The sequence below is a fragment of the Enoplosus armatus genome, chromosome 1, assembly GCF_043641665.1.
Source record: "Enoplosus armatus isolate fEnoArm2 chromosome 1, fEnoArm2.hap1, whole genome shotgun sequence".
Classification (NCBI taxonomy): Eukaryota; Metazoa; Chordata; class Actinopteri; order Centrarchiformes; family Enoplosidae; genus Enoplosus; species Enoplosus armatus.
Genome location: NC_092180.1, coordinates 264,470 through 283,926, shown reverse-complemented (window position 1 = coordinate 283,926; position 19,457 = coordinate 264,470). Strand labels below are relative to the sequence as shown.

Here is a 19,457-nt window from a genome sequence, read left to right as displayed (position 1 = left end):
TGTTTGCTTGTGCTGCTCTGCTCTCTGGTTTTGAACCTGGCATGCAGATCTGAAGTCAGCTGCTACATAAACAAGTCTAACAGTTGAACTTTAAAACTGATAAAACAATAAAAAAAAAACGATTAAAATAATAAATACAACTGTTTTTTATTTTATTTATTATGAAAACAATAAATAAGATGAATGATGAAACGAACTAAAGTGCAGTCAGTCATCAGAGTTCTGTTTGTCTCATTGATCAGAGCATCGGTGCGTTTGAGGAATTCAGTACGTCACAGAATCACAGTGTCGGTGCGTACGAGGACTTCAGGAAGTCACATTTGAGGACTTCAGCACGTCACAGTGTCGGTGTGTTTAAGGACCTCAGGACATCACAGTGTTGGCTGCAGTCAGCAGAGAGGAGAACAGTGAGTCTGGTCTTTGTTTCAACACGTCTGGATGATCAAACTCCACCACCTGCAGGACAACAACAGAGACCTTCACACAGAACCTGGAACATTACTGGATCCACCTGTTAAAGTCATGTTATTAGAAATATTCCATAATTTACAGGAACATTACAGACGGAGCCACGATGCTTGGTGACATCTGCCCCTGAACCTGGTTATGTAAATGTTGTGTTCATTCTCCATGTTGGTCTCATGTCTGAATAAACAGCAGAGTCCTGACAAGGTCTGACCTGTAACACCTGAACTGGACTTCAGTCTGAAGTGAGTTACCTCTCCATGGTTGAGGACCATGATGCGGTCGGCCTGCAGAACTGTGTTGATGCGGTGAGCAATGGTCAGAACGGTGCAGCACTCAAACGCCTCTCTGATGGTGATCTGGATCAGAGCCTCCGTCTCTGCATCTACAGACGCCGTTGCCGCGTCCAATAGGACGATCTGATGGACAGAAGGGACAGACAGACAATGAGTCAGACAGACAGATAGACAGACAGTCAGACAAATAGACAGTCAGACAGGTAGACGGACAGGCATACAGACAAACAGGTAAACAGACAGAAATGTAGACAGTCATACAAATAGACAGTCAGACAGGTAAACGGACAGACAGGTAAACATACAAACAGACAGACAGACAGACAGGTAGACGGACAGGCATACAGACAGACAGACAGGTAAACAGACAGAAATGTAGACAGTCAGACAAATAGACAGTCAGACAGGTAAACGGACAGACAGGTAAACAGACAGACATGTAGACAGACAGACAGGTAAACAGGCAGACAGATAGGTAAACAGGCAGACAGACAGAAATGTAGACAGTCAGACAAATAGACAGTCAGACAGGTAAACGGACAGACAGGTAAACAGACAGACAGACAGACAGGTAGACGGACAGGCATACAGACAGACAGGTAAACAGACAGACATGTAGACAGACAGACAGACAGGTAAACAGGCAGACAGATAGGTAAACAGGCAGACAGACAGACAGACAGGTAAATAGGCAGACAGACAGGTAAACAGACAGACACATAGACAGACAGACAGACAGACAGGTAAACGGACCGGCTGACAAACAGACAGGTAAACAGGCAGACAGACAGGTAAACGGACAGACAGACAGACAGATAAACAGGCAGACAGACAGGTAAACAGACAGACACGTAGACAGACAGACAGACAGACAGGTAAATGGACCGGCAGACAAACAGACAGGTAAACAGGCAGACAGACAGGTAAACAGGTAGACAGACAGACAGACAGGTAAACAGGCAGACAGATAGACAAACAGGTAAACAGGCAGACAGACAGGTAAACAGACAGACAGACAGACAGGTAAACAGACAGACAGACAGACAGGTAAACAGACAGACAGACAGACAGACAGGTAAACAGGCAGACAGACAGGTAGACGGACAGGCAGACAGACAGACAGACAGACAGACAGACAGGTAAACGGACAGGCAGACCTTGGAGTCTCGGAGCAGGGCTCTGCTCAGACACATCAGCTGTCTCTGTCCTACAGAGAAGTTTCCTCCGTTGTCTGTCAGCTCGGCCTGCAGCTTCCTGTCCAGACTGCAGATCTGACCAAACATCACAAGGAACAGTAGAAGAAGAAACAGCTGTTTATTATCCAATCAGAGACAAGCACCACACAATATTGTCCAACAACAGTGAGCGTGAATACGGGGTAACGCACTGCGTCCTTCATGTAGGTCTTCTCCAGTGCCGCCCAGATCTCCTCGTCACTGTAGCTGTTGAAAGGGTCCAGGTTGTACCTGCAGACGAACACTTGTCTGTAATAACAGCCATTTCCATGGAGACACCCAGCTCAATGTTAGTTACAGATCATTTAGGGAACCTCGAGGTTGTTCACATGTTCAGTACACTGTCCAATCACGTGAGTCCACCACCTGCAGGGCTCCCTCAGTCACCGCTGCCTCCTCCTGTTAGCATGTAGCACATTTATCCCTCTTACACAGTTTAGCATGCAATCAACTTCACTGCAGGTGATTTGAAATGCATGCTGGGATACCTGGCTTCTACAAGTTCACAGACTCTCAGTGGACCGCTGCAACCTCCAAGGTGAGGGTCATGTGACCAACGGGAATAATCGAGCTAGCACTACTGCAAGTAAGCTAATCTGCATCTGTCAGTATGTTTACTGCCTGCTGACTGTTGCCGAGCTGTTAGGATGTTCTCTAATAAATCACACACTGAGATCACTTTTCAGCAGAACTGATGATTGAACATCACGTCTGTCGTCTTTATTTTCACTTTCTACATTTTGAATTATTTGTATTTGTCCAAATTAGAGGTTAAAAAGTGAAAACTAACACAGCAGGTTGATTAACAGCTTTACTGTGTCTTTGCTACTAGACAAGCTAACAAAAGCTAGCCTACAGACGACCTCCGGTGTCTCTGTTATGTGATTCTTGTCTGGCTGTGCGAGACTAAGACTTATCTCCACACACAAAGGTCTGACTGAACCCATCATCATTCTGGGATAGGGGAAAAATGATCTGTGATTGGTTTAAAGAAATACAAAAAGGGAATCGTCTTGGGTGGCACTGAGCCCAGGATGCAGCGATGGTAACACGCAAAGAGGAAGGCTACATCCAGTCAGACTACTTAAGTCCTTTCCCAAAGCATGCGGCGCGACAGCATTTTGGGTCATTTGCAGTGTCCTTGTCTAGTTGTGAACTGAATGCGACTGATGATGTTTCACAGATTGATGAAAACCTTTAGTCTCATAACAGGAAGTGGAGGATGACAGACTGGGTGTGTTCAAAATCGCATACCAACGTACTGCTTACCACATACTCAATCAGTATGTACTCCATACTGCAATTAAGTATGCCATCACCAGCAGACTGTTCACAGTGAAGTACTCTGCAATACGTCTTCTCTGCATCACATGACCAGTCCCAGCTGTTTATCACAAATGTCAATCAACGTAACCTCTTCCACTAAATTTAATATTGTCCAGTATAACTTTAAGGCAAATTAAAATAATAATTTCTCTACAGTTCATTATATACAGTTGTGCTCATAAGTTTACATACCCTGGCAGAATTTGTGAAATATTGTCCATTTTTTCAGAAAATATGTTTGATCATGGAAAAACTTTTTTTTCATTCAGGGTTAGTGGTCAGACGAAGTTATTTATTATCACGCAATTGTATTTGCTCTTTTTAAATCATAATGACAAGTTGAATCACCCAAACAGCCCTGATCAAAAGTATATATACCCTTGAAGTTTTGGCCTGATAATATGCACACAAGTTGACACAAACAGGTTTAAATGGCTAGTAAGGGTAACTGTCCACACCTGTCACCTGTTTGCATGTAATTAGTGTCTGTGTATAAAAAGTCAGTGAGTCTCTGGGCTCTTAACAGATCCCTGCACATTTCCTCTAGTGCTGCATTGACTTTGCTGGATTCTGAGCCATGGGGAAAGCAAAAGAACTGTCAAAGGACCTGCGAGAGAAGGTAGTTGAACTTTATAAAACAGGAAAAGGATATAAAAAGATATCCAAACATTTGAGAATGCCAATCAGTAGTGTTCAAACTCTGATAAAGTGGAAAATAAGGGGTTCTGTTGATACCAAGCCACAGTCAGGTAGACCAACAAAAATTTCAGCCACAACTGCCAGGAAAATTGTTCAGGATGCAAAGAAAAACCCACAAATAACTTCAGCTGACATACAGACTTCTCTACAGAAAAGTGGTGTGGCTGTTTCAAGATGCACAATGAGGAGACACTTGAAGAAAAATTGGCTGCACGGTCGAGTTGCCAGAAGAAGGCCATTACTACGCCAGTGCCACAAAACAGCCCGCTTACAATATGCTAAACAGCACCTGGACAAGCCTCAAAGCTTCTGGAACAAAATCATTTCGAGTGATGAGACTAAGATTGAATTTTATGGTCACAACCATGAACGTTATGTTTGGAGGGGCGTCAACAATGACTATATTAAAAAGTACACCATCCCTTCTGTGAAGCATGGAGGTGAATCTCTTATGTTTTGGGGGTGTGTGAGCTACAGCGGCACAGGGAATTTGGTCAAAATTGATGGCAAGATGAATGCAACATGTTATCAGAAAATACTGGAGGACAATTTGCATTACTCATCAGCCCAGAAGCTGCGCATGGGACGCACTTGGACTTTTCAACATGACAATGATCCAAAACACAAGGCCAAGTCGACCTGTCTTTGGCTACAGCAGAAAAAAGTGAAGGTTCTGGAGTGGCCATCACAGTCTCCTGACCATTGAGCCACTTTGGGGAGATCTCAAACGTGCAATTCATGCAAGACAGCCCAAGAATTTACAGGACCTGGAAGCTTTTTGCCAAGAAGAATGGGCAGCTTTATCATCTGAGAAAATAAAGGGCCTCATCCACAACTATCACAAAAGACTACAAGCTGTCATTGATGGGGGGCAATACACAGTACTAAGAACTAAGGGTATACAAACTTTTGAACAGGGACCATCTCAGTATTTTCTCTATTGTTATGCTTTATTTAATGATTGTGCTTTTTCTTTTGATGCCTCATAGTTTAGTTTGAATCCCATTTAAAATAAAATAAATTTATTTTGCCTGATCATTCATGTTTTCATTAAAGAATGGTACACATTTTACAAATTCTGCCAGGGTATGTAAAGTTATGAGCACAACTGTATGTGAGCTCCCGTGTCGTTCCTCTTAACTGAACGTTAATGTCCTGAGTACCTTCTGTTTCACATTCACTCTCATCATTCGTAATCAGTTGAGGGAGCTTCAATGTGTCCAGTAAGCTCACGTTGCATAGACATTCTTGCTGATCTTGGATACATCCAGGTGTTTCTGACATACTCAATGTTTGTCATACTTAGTATGTTAGTATGCGATTTTCAACACACAGGAAGTGAAGGATGACAAGAAGCAGCCGAGGTTACCTGACAGTCCCGGTGAACAGCACAGGGTCCTGGGGGATGATGGACAGTTTTGAGCGCAGGTCAGACAGGCTGATGGAAGTGATGTCCACTCCGTCAATCAGGATGTTTCCTGCAGCCGGTTCAACCAGCCGGAACAGAGCCACGGCCAGAGATGACTTCCCTGGACACACAAAGACAAATTTACTCCGCAGCCTTTCATCACCACACCTGTTGTCACACATGACAACACCTGACCCAACCTCCATCCACTCTCTGCTTCTGTTCCAGGTCCAGGTGGTGGTGGCAGCAGTAAACCAAGTAGCCCAGACATCCTTCTCCCTAACAACCTTCTTCAGCTCCTCCTGGAGGGTCCTGAGGTTTTCCCAGACCTGATGGGATGTCTAATCCCTCCACTATGTTTTGGTTCTCCTCCCAGTTAGACGCACCTGGAGTATTTCCACAGGAGTCCAGGAGGATCCTGATGAGATGAGGAACCACCACAACTGACCGGGTCACTTGGAGAAACCGGGTTACACAGGAAATCCAAGTAAATCTGTTCACATGCAGCAGGTCAGTAATCAGGTATCTCTCAGACCTGCATCGGTTCTGTCTTCAGTTGGGGTTATTTTAGACGTGATCGCATGGCTGTGCTTTGATGGTAGTCTGCCTATCTGCAGTCTTTTGTCCCGCTCACCATGTGAAATCCTCACCAGAAACCTGGTTTCCTGCATCACTGAGAGAGAGAAGACGAAACCAAGTCTCCTCATCGTAATGCTGCAGAAACACATGTATGTGAGCCATTTATTTATTTATGCAGCCATTTCAGCAGTTTGAACATTTGATCAGTACTGCCAGGAACCAGGACAAGAGATCATATTTCTCCTGTATTAGCTTCGCTGCACTGGCTCCCTGTAAAATCCAGAATAGAGTTTAAAATCCTTCTCCTGACCTACAAAGCTCTTAATGGTCAGGCACCATCTTATCTTAAAGAGCTCATAGTACCCTATTACCCCACTACAGAACTGCGCTCCTAGAATGCAGGGTTGCTTGTGGTTCCTGGAGTCTCCAAAAGCCAGACGGAAGCCAGAGCCTTCAGCTATCAAGCTCCTCTCCTGTGGAATCAGCTCCCAGTTTGGGTTAGGGTTTGCTTTTTGATAAGGCTTATAGTTAGGGCTGGCTCAGGCCTGCCTGGACCAGCCCCTAGTTATGCTGCTATAGGCCTAGACTGCTAGGGGACTTCAGGAGCCTGACGGACTGGTGACTGGAGGTGCAGCTGTTGGTGTACAGGGAGAAGAGTAGAGGAGAAAGAACACAGCCTTTAGGGGAGCCGGTGCTGATCGTCCGCGAGTCTGAGACGTGTTTCCCCAGCTTCACGTGCTGCTTCCTGTCAGACAGGAAACCTGTGATCCACCTGCAGGTGGGGTCAGGCACATTAAGCTGGGAGAGCTTGTCCTGAAGAAGAGCCGGGACGATCGTGTTGAAGGCAGAGCTGAAGTCCACAAACAGGATCCTGGCGTAGGATCCCGCGGAGTCCATGTGCTGGAGGATGAAGTGTAGGGCCAAGTTGACGGCATCGTCTACAGACCTGTTGGCACTGTAGGCGAACTGCAGGGGGTCCAGCAGAGATGGATGAGCTAACGGCGCTGGCCAGGAGTCAGAGGGAGTACCAGGAGTGTAGTTTAATGTGCTTTACAGAGACATGGCTGCACCAGGACACCTGTTGACCACGTCTCCATCGACGGCTTTCAGAATGTTCGGGCCGACAGGGATTGCACTGGGAGCGGTAAGCGTAAAGGAGGGGGGCTTGCCGCTCTCGTTAACAACAGGTGGTGCAATCCTTCCCACATCACCATCAAGAGTCGTGTCTGTTGCCCGGACATTGAACTGTTGGCGGTTGGACTCAGACCGTAGCATTTGCCCAGGGAGTTCTCACATGCTATTGTTGTGAATGTTTACATCCCCCCCTCTGCCAACCCGACGGCGGCGTGTGACGTCATTCACTCCGCCATAGCCTGTCTACAGACTCAACACTCATTGCTATCTCGGGTGACTTCAACCACGTAACCATGACTAAGACACTTCCCACCTTCAATCAGTATGTGAGCTGTCCTACTAGAGAGGAGAGGACCCTGGACTTGCTGTATGCTAACGTGAAGGATGCATACAGCTCCTCTCCCCTCTCCCCTCTGGGTAGGTCAGACCACAACCTAGTGCATCTCAACCCCTGTTATGTGCCTCTGGTGAAGAGCCAGCCTGCAACCATAAGGAGAGTGAGGAGATGGTCAGAGGAGGCTTATGAGACACTTCAGGGATGTTTTGAGGTGACTGACTGGCAGGCACTCTGTGAGCCGCATGGAGAGGACATTGATGGGCTCACAGAGTGCATCATGGACTACATCAACTTCTGTGTGGACTTCACTGTCCCAGCAAGGACTGTTCATTGTAATTCAAATAACAAGCCATGGGTGACAAAGGACATCAAGGCCATCCTGAATGCAAAGAAGAGGGCTTTCAAAGCTGGCAACAGGGAGGAGGTGAGAACGATCCAGGGGGAACAGAAGGTAAACATCAGGGAGGCTAAGGAGAAGTACAGGAGGAAGCTGGAGTGGAAACTCCAGCAGAACAATATCTAGAGTATATATAGAGTGGAATCAGGACCATCACGGGTTTCAGGCCAACCAACAGCAGAGGAGCTGAAGGCATTGTGGAGGGTCTTCAGAGGGTCCCCGTGCTGTGGAAGACGTCCTGCCTCGTTCCTGTGCCGAAGACGCTGCGTCCCAGTGGCTCCAAAGACTACAGACCCGTGGCACTGACCTCCCACATCATGAAGACCCTGGAGAGACTCGTCCTGGAGCAGCTCCGGCCCATGGTCAAGACCCCCTTCAGTTCGCCCCCAACTTGGAGTTGAGGATACCATTATCTACCTGCTCAACCGCATCTACGCCCACCTGGATAAGCCGGCGAGCACTGTGAGAGTCATGTTTTTTGACTTCTCCAGTGCGTTCAACACCATCCGTCCGGCTCTACTGGGTGAGAAACTGACGGAGATGCAGGTGGATGACCCCCTCGTGTCCTGGATTGTCAACTACCTGACTGGCAGACCACAGTATGTGCGCTTACAACACCGTGTGTCAGACAGAGTGGTCAGCAACACCGGGGCCCCGCAGGGGACTGTCCTCTCTCCCTTCCTCTCCACCATCTACACCACGGACTACTGCACAGAGACCTGCCATCTTCAGAAGGTTTCTGATAACTCAGCAATTGTTGGATGTATCAGTAAGGGTGATAAGGATGAGTACAGGGCTGCTGTGGACAACTTTGTCACATTGCGCTGGTTCCTCTCACACCATGTGACAAAGACAAAGGACTGTGGATCTGAGGAGGACCAAGACGCCTGGGAGTTCACATTGACAATAAACTGGACTGGGTAAAGAACACTAATGCCCTCTACACGAAAGGCCAGAGCCGTCTCTATTTTCTGAGGCGGTTCTATGAGTCTGTGGTGGTCAGTGCTATCCTCTATGCTGTTGCATGCTGGGGCAGCAGGCTGAGGGTGGCGGACTCCAACAGACTCAATAAACTGATCCGCAAGGCCAGTGACGTTGTTGAGGTGGAGCTGGACTCTCCGATGGTGGTGGCAGAGAGGTGGATGCTGTCCAAGCTGCGGGTCATCTTTGACAACGTCTCACATCCTCTCCATGATGTACTGGTCAGACACAAGAGCACCTTCAGTGGGAGACTCATTCCTCCCAAATCAGAATCAGAATCAGACATACGTTATTGATCCCCAGGGGGAAATTACACAGTTACAGGTGCTCCCATTCAAGAGTAAAAAAGTGGCATAAATTTAGAAATGAGAAGTATGTACAAATAAGGATATAAAAAAATAAAATAAAATATAAAATATACACATTTACAATATTTAAGTGAAAAAAAAAATGCAATAACAATGTATATGTATGTGTATATACACACACACACAACACACAACAACGCTGGTGTTACAGGGACATCATTTGCACTGTGAATGATGAGGAAGTGTCGAGAAGAGTCGGTCTAGACCTGCTCTATTTGTTAAGTGTCATGTGATGACTTGTGATTTGGCGCTATATAAATAAAATTGAACTGAATTGGTGTGCTTGTCATCAGAGCAGAACCCTGAAACACTGAAGCCATTAAATCTTATTGAAATCTAATTATAATTTAATCGTTTTTATCATCGTCAACTTAGATTTTCCTGTTTTAGGAAATAAATACCTACAAATGTTCTACTACTGAACTTGTTAAAATATAAGATCCATGAGTTTCTCTTTGTTGTTCATTACAAATGAATAACAGCCTCACTGTGACAACAGTGTATTTGATAAGTTCATTAATTGTTACTGAGGTAAACGTAATAATCAATAATGATTTCAGGTTCAGCCCCAACAAAACGTAGCAACGCGTTTATTCAGACTGAGCCGGTGGTGCGTTGAACGCCCTGTTGTGTGAAATTTGAACAGCAGAACACAATTATTCAGTTTGTTCACTCTTGTGTGATTTATTACAGACGGACCCCAGCAGGGAGACATGTTCTTACCGGAGCCGGTCCTTCCCATGATGCCCAGCTTCTCCCCAGCTCTGATGTGGAGCTGCAGTTTGTTGAGGACAACAGGTGAGTTCTGTCTGTACCTCATCTTATAGTCCAGGAAGGTGATTGCTCCGTGCCGAGGCCAGTCGTCAGAGACCTGATCCACCTGCAGCTGCCCCGAGGCCTCCGACTCGCAGCCCTGAAACGCAACCGACACTCAATGTGATATCACGTCAGAGAGCAGACCAGCAGGCAGCAGGATTCACCTCACAGTGTTAGGGTAGGAGTCTCACAAGTCCATTACATGGTCACTTCAGAGTCACCTTCACCTGTGATTAGAACCTTTTTAGTCTGGTGCAGTTCCATCAGCACCGTATACAAAAAGAATCACTGCTGTGGAAAATCTAATTGATTCAGATTCTTGAGGTCACAATTCGATTCAGAATCAATTTTTGATTCTAGAAATAGAAAAGGAGTGACTCCACTTCACTGTGTGAAACAGACCTGGCAGTAAACTCACTGTCAGAGTATGCAGATCTTTAAGTCATCTACATTCATCTGGACTACAGTCTGACCAATGCTGGATTTTTGAGCCTGATCCTGACGTTGATATTTGGGAGTTTCAAATATCATCGTCAGAAATATTTGACCCATCCTGTCATCATTATGACATCATTATGACACATAATAATCATCCTGTCAGTGCTCTCTGGTGGAAAAACTATGTGACAGAGACACTGATATATCTGTGATAAGCTGATATCGGCTTATTTAAAAGCACGTTGCAGTCTTCTGTCTGTATGAGAAAAAGTTCAGAGTCTATCACCGGTTCAATGTTTTTGCTCATTTTGTTGCTGACTTCATCTCTCCAGCAGAAGAACAGCCTCTCTGCTGTAACATTAGTACCAACTCATCGTCATATGGACGCTTGTTCAGATGAAACTGTGGACCCGTAATCGCAACCCTGCACCAATGTTAGTGTCTGAGTGACAGAGTATAAAGTATTCACAGAATACAATGAGGTATTAAATCCGAAATGTTCCTGAAGTGGTGAACACAACGTTAACATGTCGTCATCTTTAAGTTGACGTGTTGATCAAACAGTCGCTTATTTCCACATCCAGCATTACAGAGCAACATGGTCCTCCATGTGGAGTCGTGTTTGTGTCTCCTGATGAATGAAGTTCAGTATTCTCTCTCTGTTAGCTCTGGTTCTGGTCTCCTCCACCTCCTGAGGGAAACATCTGGCTCTTTAGCTGCGAAATGCTGCACTGTGTTCAGCAGCTCGTCTCTGAGTCTGTCTGCTGCTGAGCAGCTCTTGTTCATTGGCTTCTTACAGCTTTGTCTCTTGACACGATGCCATGAGAGCACAGAGTGAACCCCCCCGCCACCCCCACTGACCGTGATGTACTTGAGCAGCCGCTCCACAGAGATGAACCTGGCCTCCACCTCCATCAGTGATTGGATCAGATACTGAGAGGTACTTGTCAGCTGGAAAAACAAACATTAATATTATTATTTACCACATATACATGATACACACTTTATATTTATACGGATTATATCTTATTCATCAATTGAATAAGATATACTAAGTGTTAACTGACATCCAGTGTTGCAGATCTGGGACATCACATGTGGACTATTCAGGCTGTTATGAGGTCTGTTAGATGCTGGTCGGTTTGTAGTTGAGTCATGTGTCTGATAATAATAATAATAATAATAATAACCCCACGAGGAAATAAAACTGTTCATTCATACACAATCAGTGTACATTACAATCTGGTCATTTAATGATGTTACTCTTTCACATGTTAAAATGATGTGTGACGATGTTAACTGATGTGAGACCAGCTGCATATCAGAGTACAGTTAGTTGATGTTTGAGTCGGTCTGAACTTGAAGACTTGAGAGTAACTGAGTATCTTCTGTGTAGAAGCAGATACAAGCACACTTTCAACACTTAATAAACATCCAATTAGAATCAATCTGGCAAGAAAAACATGTTCCAAAGAGATCCTCCTCATTGGGTCAAACGTTATTCTGGAACCAGACGAACCTGCTGGCTCATTTTTGAAAAATTAGGAAAAATGCTAAAATTGTGTTTATTAAATGTCTTTCATATGATTTTTTTTTTTTTACACCGCATATGTGTATATATCTTTGATAGTCAACTTGTTATGAGTCCATAGATACCAAACACTTGATTGTGTAGTTTCTGAGATACAGCAATTTTCTTATCATACCATATTTAGTCTTGGGGCACATGGGATTACTGTTTTTCCTAAAATGGTAGAAAATGCCCTAAAATAACAAATAAAAATGTGGGGATTTTTATTATTTCAGTATTCAGCATTTTCACTTTTGGACAGACCTTCAAAGGGCTGTTTGAGGGTTCAGACTTGGTTTTAAGGTTCAGGTTTAGGTTATGGTTAGGGTCAGGGTTAGGCATTTAGTTGTGATGGTTGAGGTTAGGGTAATGGGCTAGGGAATGCATTATGTCAATGAAGGTCTTCACAAGTATAGAAGTACAAAGTTGTGGGTGTAAGAGGGAGAGAGAGCGAGAGAGACAGACAGACAGAGAGAGACAGACAGTCAGAGAGAGAGACAGAGAGAAAGACAGTCAGAGAGACAGACAGAGAGAGAGAGAGAGACAGACAGACAGACAGACAGACAGACTCCATTTATCATGGCGTCTGAGACGCCGGCCAGCAGAGACACTGGCAGGAGACAAAAGAAACCCCCAACAAACCCCAAAAGTGCACCAACTATCAACTAAAGTAAACCACCACCAAGAAACTACTTTAAATTAAACAGAAAAAGAACAAAAAAAAGTACAAAATCCACTCGCTCAGCGTCTCACTCACACGCCACAATCTCCCATCATGCACTCTGAGAGAGAGATTTTTTTTGATTTTTACAAAAACACTTAACACTCAATAAAGTGCTAATTAAAAATAAGTTATCCAGTAAAAACCTGTGCAAAATGCAATTCATCATTATTAACAGAACAGACGATGTCTCCGTAGCACCAGCGCTGTCTAAAAGCGTCCAAATCACCAATGTGTTTATAAAACCTGTATTCGAGCCACAGTCCCTGATGTTTCAGAGCCAGACTGACCTGGCCTCCTGTCCTTCACGGTTCTCCACCCGGTTCTTCCTGCTTACATATATGGCCATCTTTGCTTCTCCTAAGAGGAAGTTTAGGAGCTGCCACTTCTCTCTGTTTATCTTTTTGTAGCCAGCTCCCATGATAAAAACACTCTTCACACCAAAGAGACTAAAAACCAACGTTAGAAGAGTGAAGAACTCCGTGAGTCTCTGACACTCAGTAAAAACATGGAAGACAGTCTCGCGAAGATCACAGAATGGACACTTGTTAAAAACAGCAGGATTAAGAACAGAAATAAAAGCGTTGGAGGCGACGGCACCATGTAAAATCCTCCACTGGAGGTCGGCAGTCCGTTTCTTTAGGGGAGGTTTGTACAAAATCTTCCACTGTGGGCTGGATCCGGTTTCCCCGGTCTTTTAGTCCACACAGTGGGGGGCCTGTTGCTCAGTCCTTTTCTGTTGGTGCTTTTTACACAGTTGGAATAAAAGGTATTTTTGTCCGCTCTGTGCAAAGTCAGTTTGTTTGAGTTAATGACAGTCAGCAGGGGGCCGGTCAGGTCTCCTAACCCTGGGCTCAGGTAGATCTCTGGAAACGGGTGTGCGGGGTCCGGTTTGGTCGTTCCCCGGCTGTAGTCCATTAGGAGGCTCCTCTCCTCTCCAGAGAGCCTCTGCCTCCAGAGCTCCAGGACCCCCTGAGTCACCCGGACCGAGCGCAGACCCAACAAAGAGCCCAGGGCCACAGCATCGCTCAGCGCCGGCCCTGCCGCATCCACCAGCTGCTGTAGGCACAGGGTCCTGGACCTGCACAGCGCCCCCATCAGGCCGGGTGTGGCGCTGCTGCTGATGTCCAGCCTGGCCCCGTGTATCAGTAGCTCTTTCAACAACCAGTGCAGAGAGTCAGACTTCGGACACCTTTTTTTATTAAAAAGGGCCCAGGACTTAAAAACACCCTGATAAAACGGAGGCAGCCCACTTAACTTTAAAAGTTTTAAATCAGTTAAGAACAGAGCAGCGTCCAGCCCCAGGTTGTTAGCATGTCTGAGAATGCAGCTGGCCACGTCTCTCCAGACTAAATCTGCTGGACCTGTTAGATATTTCTGTACAAACTGGAGCCAAAAGTAGCTGTTCGGCTGGCCAGGTGGACGAGGCCCTGCCCCCCCTCCTCTCTGGCTAAAAACAGCACCCCTTGTGGCACCCAATGCAGACCGTCCCAAAAAAAATCCACCATTCTCCTCTGTATTTGTGCTAATAGGTCTGAGTGGGGGTCGATACATGACAGACAGTGCCACAGTTGGGATGCCACAAGGTTAAAACCAGAACCCTACCTTTAAAAGACATTTGAGGGAGCAGCCATTTCCATTTGGAAAGTTTTCCCTCAATCTTTTCTGTGACGTTCTCCCAGTTTCTCTGGACCATGTTTTCTTTTCCCAGAAACACTCCCAGGTACTTTAGGCTGTCTCTCCTCCAGGCCAGGCTCTGGGGAAGAACTGGGAGACCGTCACGCCATTCACCGACAGCGAGGGCTTCACTCTTTTTCCCATTCACCCTCGCTGCCGATGCAATCGTAAATTTTTCCACCATAGTGGCTAAAAGGTCTGCATCCCTCTGACTTCCGATAAAAACAATGACGTCATCGGCGTATGCCGATAAAACAATGTTTCTACTAAAACCAGGTAAAACCAGTCCTTGTATGCTGGAGCGTATCTTGTTCAGTAGGGGTTCTAGGGAGAGTGCATAGAGCATCCCCGACAGAGCACAGCCCTGCTGGACCCCTCTACACACTCTAAAAGGAGCACACAGACCACCGTTAAACTTCAGCACACTCTCCACGTCACTGTACAACACCTTGATCTTAGCTATGAAACCTGCGCTGAACCCAAACTTCTCCATGACCTTCCAGAGGAAGTTGTGCTCAACGCGGTCAAAAGCCTTTTCCTGGTCTACAGAAGTCAGACCAGTGTTTATACCTAATGAGCTAGAGACCTCCAAAACATCCCTAATTAGGTAGACATTGTCTTCCATGGACCTGCCGGGCACACAGTAGGTCTGGTCCTGATGGATGACCTGCTCCATAGCTCCCCTCAGCCTGTTGGCCAAGGCCTTGGACAGAAGCTTGTAATCCACACACAGCAAAGACACGGGGCGCCAGTTTTTGATGTTCTGAAGGTTTCCTTTCTTGGGCAAGAGCGTAAGAACAGCTCTGCGGCAGGACATCGGCATGGAACCAGAGGCCAGACTTTCATTAAAAACATCTAAAATATCTACACCTAAGATGTCCCAGAAGGCTTTATAAAACTCTATTGTCAGGCCGTCAATGCTGGGAGCCCTCCGACCCTGCATACTTTGCAGGGCGGCCTGAAGCTCCCTCATCTGCAGTGGCTCCTCGAGCTGGGAGTTAGAATCCCCAGAGATCTGAGGCAGTTCACTGCAGAACTCCTCCAGCAGTGTGTCCTCCCCCTCGTACTCAGTGGAGTAGAGAGAGGAGTAAAACTCCACCGCTCGCCTTCTGATCTGGCCTAGTTCCATGAGCTCCTGCCCCGTGTCTGACAGCGAGGAGTGGATTACCTTCCTCTGTCCGTTCTTCTTCTCCAGGCCGAAGAAGAAGCTAGAGGGAGCATCCATCTCAGTGATGTTCTGAAATCGGGACCTGACCAGTGCACCCTGTATTTTACTGTCTAGCAGGTCGGCTAAAGCCAGTTTTTTTACTTTGAGGACTTCACTTCACTTATTTTCTCTAGTTCCACTATATCACTCTCCAGGTCCTTCATAGATCTGGTGACGTCTCGTGTAACATTGAGGGTATGCTGTTGACACAGAAGTTTAATTTCAGTCTTCCCATGGTCCCACCACTGCCTAAGACTGCTAAAATCACCCTTCCTCTGTCTAAAAACACCCCAGAAATACACGAGAACTTTTTGTCAAATGTTAAAACTGAATTAAAATGCCAATATGCACTTTTTGGCAAAATATTTCTAATAAAAACATGACATAAAAGCAGGGAATGATCCGTAAAACCAGCAGGTATAATTCTGCACATTTTAAATATATTACAATGATGCTTAAAACAATAAATACGGTCAGCTTTCTCTGCTGGCTGCTGCTCAGTTTAAAACACGGTACATCACTGCTGTCCGACACACACTCCTCCTCACTCCCGCTTTCATCCGTCTGCACCTGTTTCCTCACTGTGTCCTCCCCAACTTTACTCGTTTTTGCCTCACTGGCTGCATTTTTTGTCTTTCTCCGACGTTTGTTAGCAGGTTTTGGCTTTGCTGCTGCTGCTGCCTCCTCCTCCATCTCAGCTTCCTCCACCTGCTCCCACGCAACACTTTCCTCCCCTGACTTATTTTCCTGTGCTTCACTTTCCTTACCTGTCTGTATCTCTCCTAACTTACCTGTCTCACTGACTTCACCTGTTCTGTTTAGCTGTTCCACCCCCCCCCCCCCCTGGGGTCAGGTACTGGGTCAGACACAGCAGCCACATGGACCGGCGCCGCCCCCAGCCCCGAGACAACGGGCGGCCCCGGAGCAGCGCCAGCTGCCCCCCCCCCAACCCTGTCCCCCACCGCCAGTCCGATGTCCTCCGCGCTGCACGGGAAACCGGCAGAGATCTTGATGCCGTGTTTCCGCGTGAGCCTGGTGAAGTCTCCATTTACCATGGTGTCTGAGACGCAGGCCAGCAGAGACACTGGCAGGAGACAAAAGAAACCCCCCACAAACCCAAAAAATGTACCAACTATCAACTTAAGTAAACCACCACCAACAAACTACTTTAAACACATTACTGAAAAAAAGAACAAAAACAGTACAAAATCCACTCGCTCAGCGTCTCACTGACACGCCACAATCTCCCAGCATGCACTCTGAGAGAGAGAGAGAGAGAGAGAGACACACACACAGAGAGACAAAGAGACAGACAGACAGACACAGAGAGAGAGAGACAGAGACAGAGAGAGACAGAGACAGGGAGAGACAGAGACAGGGAGAGAGAGAGACAGGGAGAGACAGAGAGACAGGGAGAGAGAGAGACAGGGAGAGACAGAGAGACAGGGAGAGACAGACAGAGAGGTTCCTATATCTATTAGAGAGTCTGTAGTTCAGATCTGAGGTTTTATAGAAGCAAACAGACCTACTTCCTGAAAATGCATTGAAACGAATGGAGAACGGCTGCTCGAGCAAATGTTTTCACCGTTTCTATGACTAATAAAAGTTCTGTGCAACTTTTGTTTATATGGAATATATATATACGATAATTTATTGGTTATTTTAGGCCATTTTCTACCATTTTAGGAAAAACAGTAGTCCCATGTGGACTAAATACAGCATGATAAGAAAAACTTTTCAGCCAAACGGTTTGAGCGATTTTGAAAATATCTTCAGATTTGTGCTTGGGGCAAGCCCAGAGAACACTTCCACCATAGAAAATTCAAAATTTCACTTGCGGTCACAAATGGGTTAATAAGTTATAAATGTAATGTTTAGTACACAGGGCTGCCTGCTGGACTGACTTCTTTTATCTGTTAGAATTGATGTTAAAGTGCTTTGACTTAAAAACTTAACCTGCAGCGACTTCCTTTACAAGTTCCTGGTGTTTCCCAGTGAAACTTGCTGTTTTCAGTGTTTATGATCCTCCCTCTAGATCAACAACAACCTCACCTGGGTAATCAAATCTTTGCAACTCTAAAATCTTTATCTTTGTCATTGTTATATGTATATATATTGCTTTTATTAATTATTCTGTTGTGTAAAGCACTTTGGGCACTTCGGTGTGTGTGTGTTGTGTCAACTGACAGTTTCACCTGTATAATGTAGCACAGAGCAAGGGCTTTCATGGGGGGGCTGCAGACTTCATTGGAGCTGAAGACGACCAGCAGAGAGACGGGCAGTGTCATGACGGCACACAGAGAGTCCACCAGGAAGCAGAGCCAACGCATCCCATAGTTAAACAGTAAGAAGTGGTTAGCATTGATGTCGGACAGGCTCTTAAACCTGCAACACAAACAGGACGAGTTTGGACTTTAATCCACAGTGTGGAGACATCAGAGCTGCAGTCATCTCTGAACCGTGTCCTCCCGTAAACCAGTTCTCTGTTGAGGAGCAGTTTATACTCTTTATATTGACAGAGGAGCTTCAACACAGCTGGATGCTAACACACAGCTAATAAGCTATGATAGCTTCCTCCATGTTGGACTCTCCGTCCATTCAGAGCTCAGCTCTGTCAGGACGGCTCCTCATTGGTCAACAGGGTGAATTCACAGGTCAGAGTTCACCAAAGTTAAACTATTGATATAAAAACTGAACAGCAAATAACCAACAACATAACCTGTGTCTGTAAACGCCTGGGAGAACACTTTTAACAACTTTTTGTTGGTACACTCAGCTGTAGATGAACTGTTTTGTTTGACCATCAGTTCAGAAAAGTTTGGCTTCTCCCTTGTAAATAGGATTTCTGAATATATCAAAATAAATTGATTAAGCAAAACAGAACAAGACTCCCCGTCATTAGAGAATACAAACAAAGTAAAGTGAGGGCAGATACGATCAGAAAAGATCACTTCACATTACATCTGAAGTTTCTGTAAATAATCGTTGTTTTGATAAAACCTGTGAAACCTCTTAAAGGAAATCTACGGAGCCCCTGAAGGGTTATTCTTGTTCCCTCTGATCCATAGAGTTGCTGAGCTGTATTGTGATGCAGTGTTATGTATTATGCAGTAGACCTCCGCAGGTTGTGACCACAGCTGTGACTGGCAGGCACAAGTCTGTATCATTGCAGCTAGATAGATAACTAGTGGAGCAAGTTAAGCTAGCTATCCCACTGACTGCTGCCCACAGACTAGCTGTGATTATGGTTTTTGGTAACACATCAGTGCAAACTGATAGAAGCACCGTAGGTTCAAATCCTGTGTGGCTTAATGATGTTTTCTTGGCTAATGTTAACAGGAGCAGTAAAGAGTCACCGTACAGCTAGCAGAGCCATAACCATAGCATCGTAGATTCAACCACAACTGCAGCCGTAGTCGGATCAATAACCAGATCCACATCCACAGCTTCGGCCAGGCAGAACAGCTGCAGCTGTTTACTGTGGAACACATAATGCGTCATGTAAAGAGTCACATCACCTCTTCTTTCTTTATCTGTAGTGTGTTATATATATACTGTACATAATATATATGTATAACTGGACTGGACCAACTGGTCCCATGGATCAGAGGGAGCATCCCCACCATGACCCTTCAGGGGCTCCATAGAAACCTCTTTGACTTTGTTAATCTGGAAAAAACCTCTGGGGTAATATTCAACAAAACCTGAAGTTCAACTCTACATTAAAAAGATGAAATACTGCAGATGTTAGGGTGACAGATGTTTAGAGTTGCAGACAGATGTTAGGGTGTGACAGATGTTAG

General features: G+C 45.6%; 1 protein-coding gene across 1 annotated transcript in view; it reads right to left on the bottom strand.

Annotated features, from left to right (window-relative positions):
* Window positions 1-363: 363 nt before the first annotated feature.
* Window positions 364-19,457, bottom strand: part of LOC139284911 (ATP-binding cassette sub-family C member 12-like) — a 50,819-nt gene continuing 31,725 nt past the window's right edge. The window contains exons 22-29 of the mRNA XM_070905281.1: window positions 17,850-18,039; window positions 11,341-11,430; window positions 9,949-10,138; window positions 5,391-5,550; window positions 2,149-2,227; window positions 1,919-2,032; window positions 720-884; window positions 364-456 (exon numbers count right to left, since the gene is read on the bottom strand). Coding sequence (XP_070761382.1) covers window positions 364-456; window positions 720-884; window positions 1,919-2,032; window positions 2,149-2,227; window positions 5,391-5,550; window positions 9,949-10,138; window positions 11,341-11,430; window positions 17,850-18,039 — 1,081 coding nt within the window. The remainder of the gene's footprint in view (window positions 457-719; window positions 885-1,918; window positions 2,033-2,148; window positions 2,228-5,390; window positions 5,551-9,948; window positions 10,139-11,340; window positions 11,431-17,849; window positions 18,040-19,457) is intronic.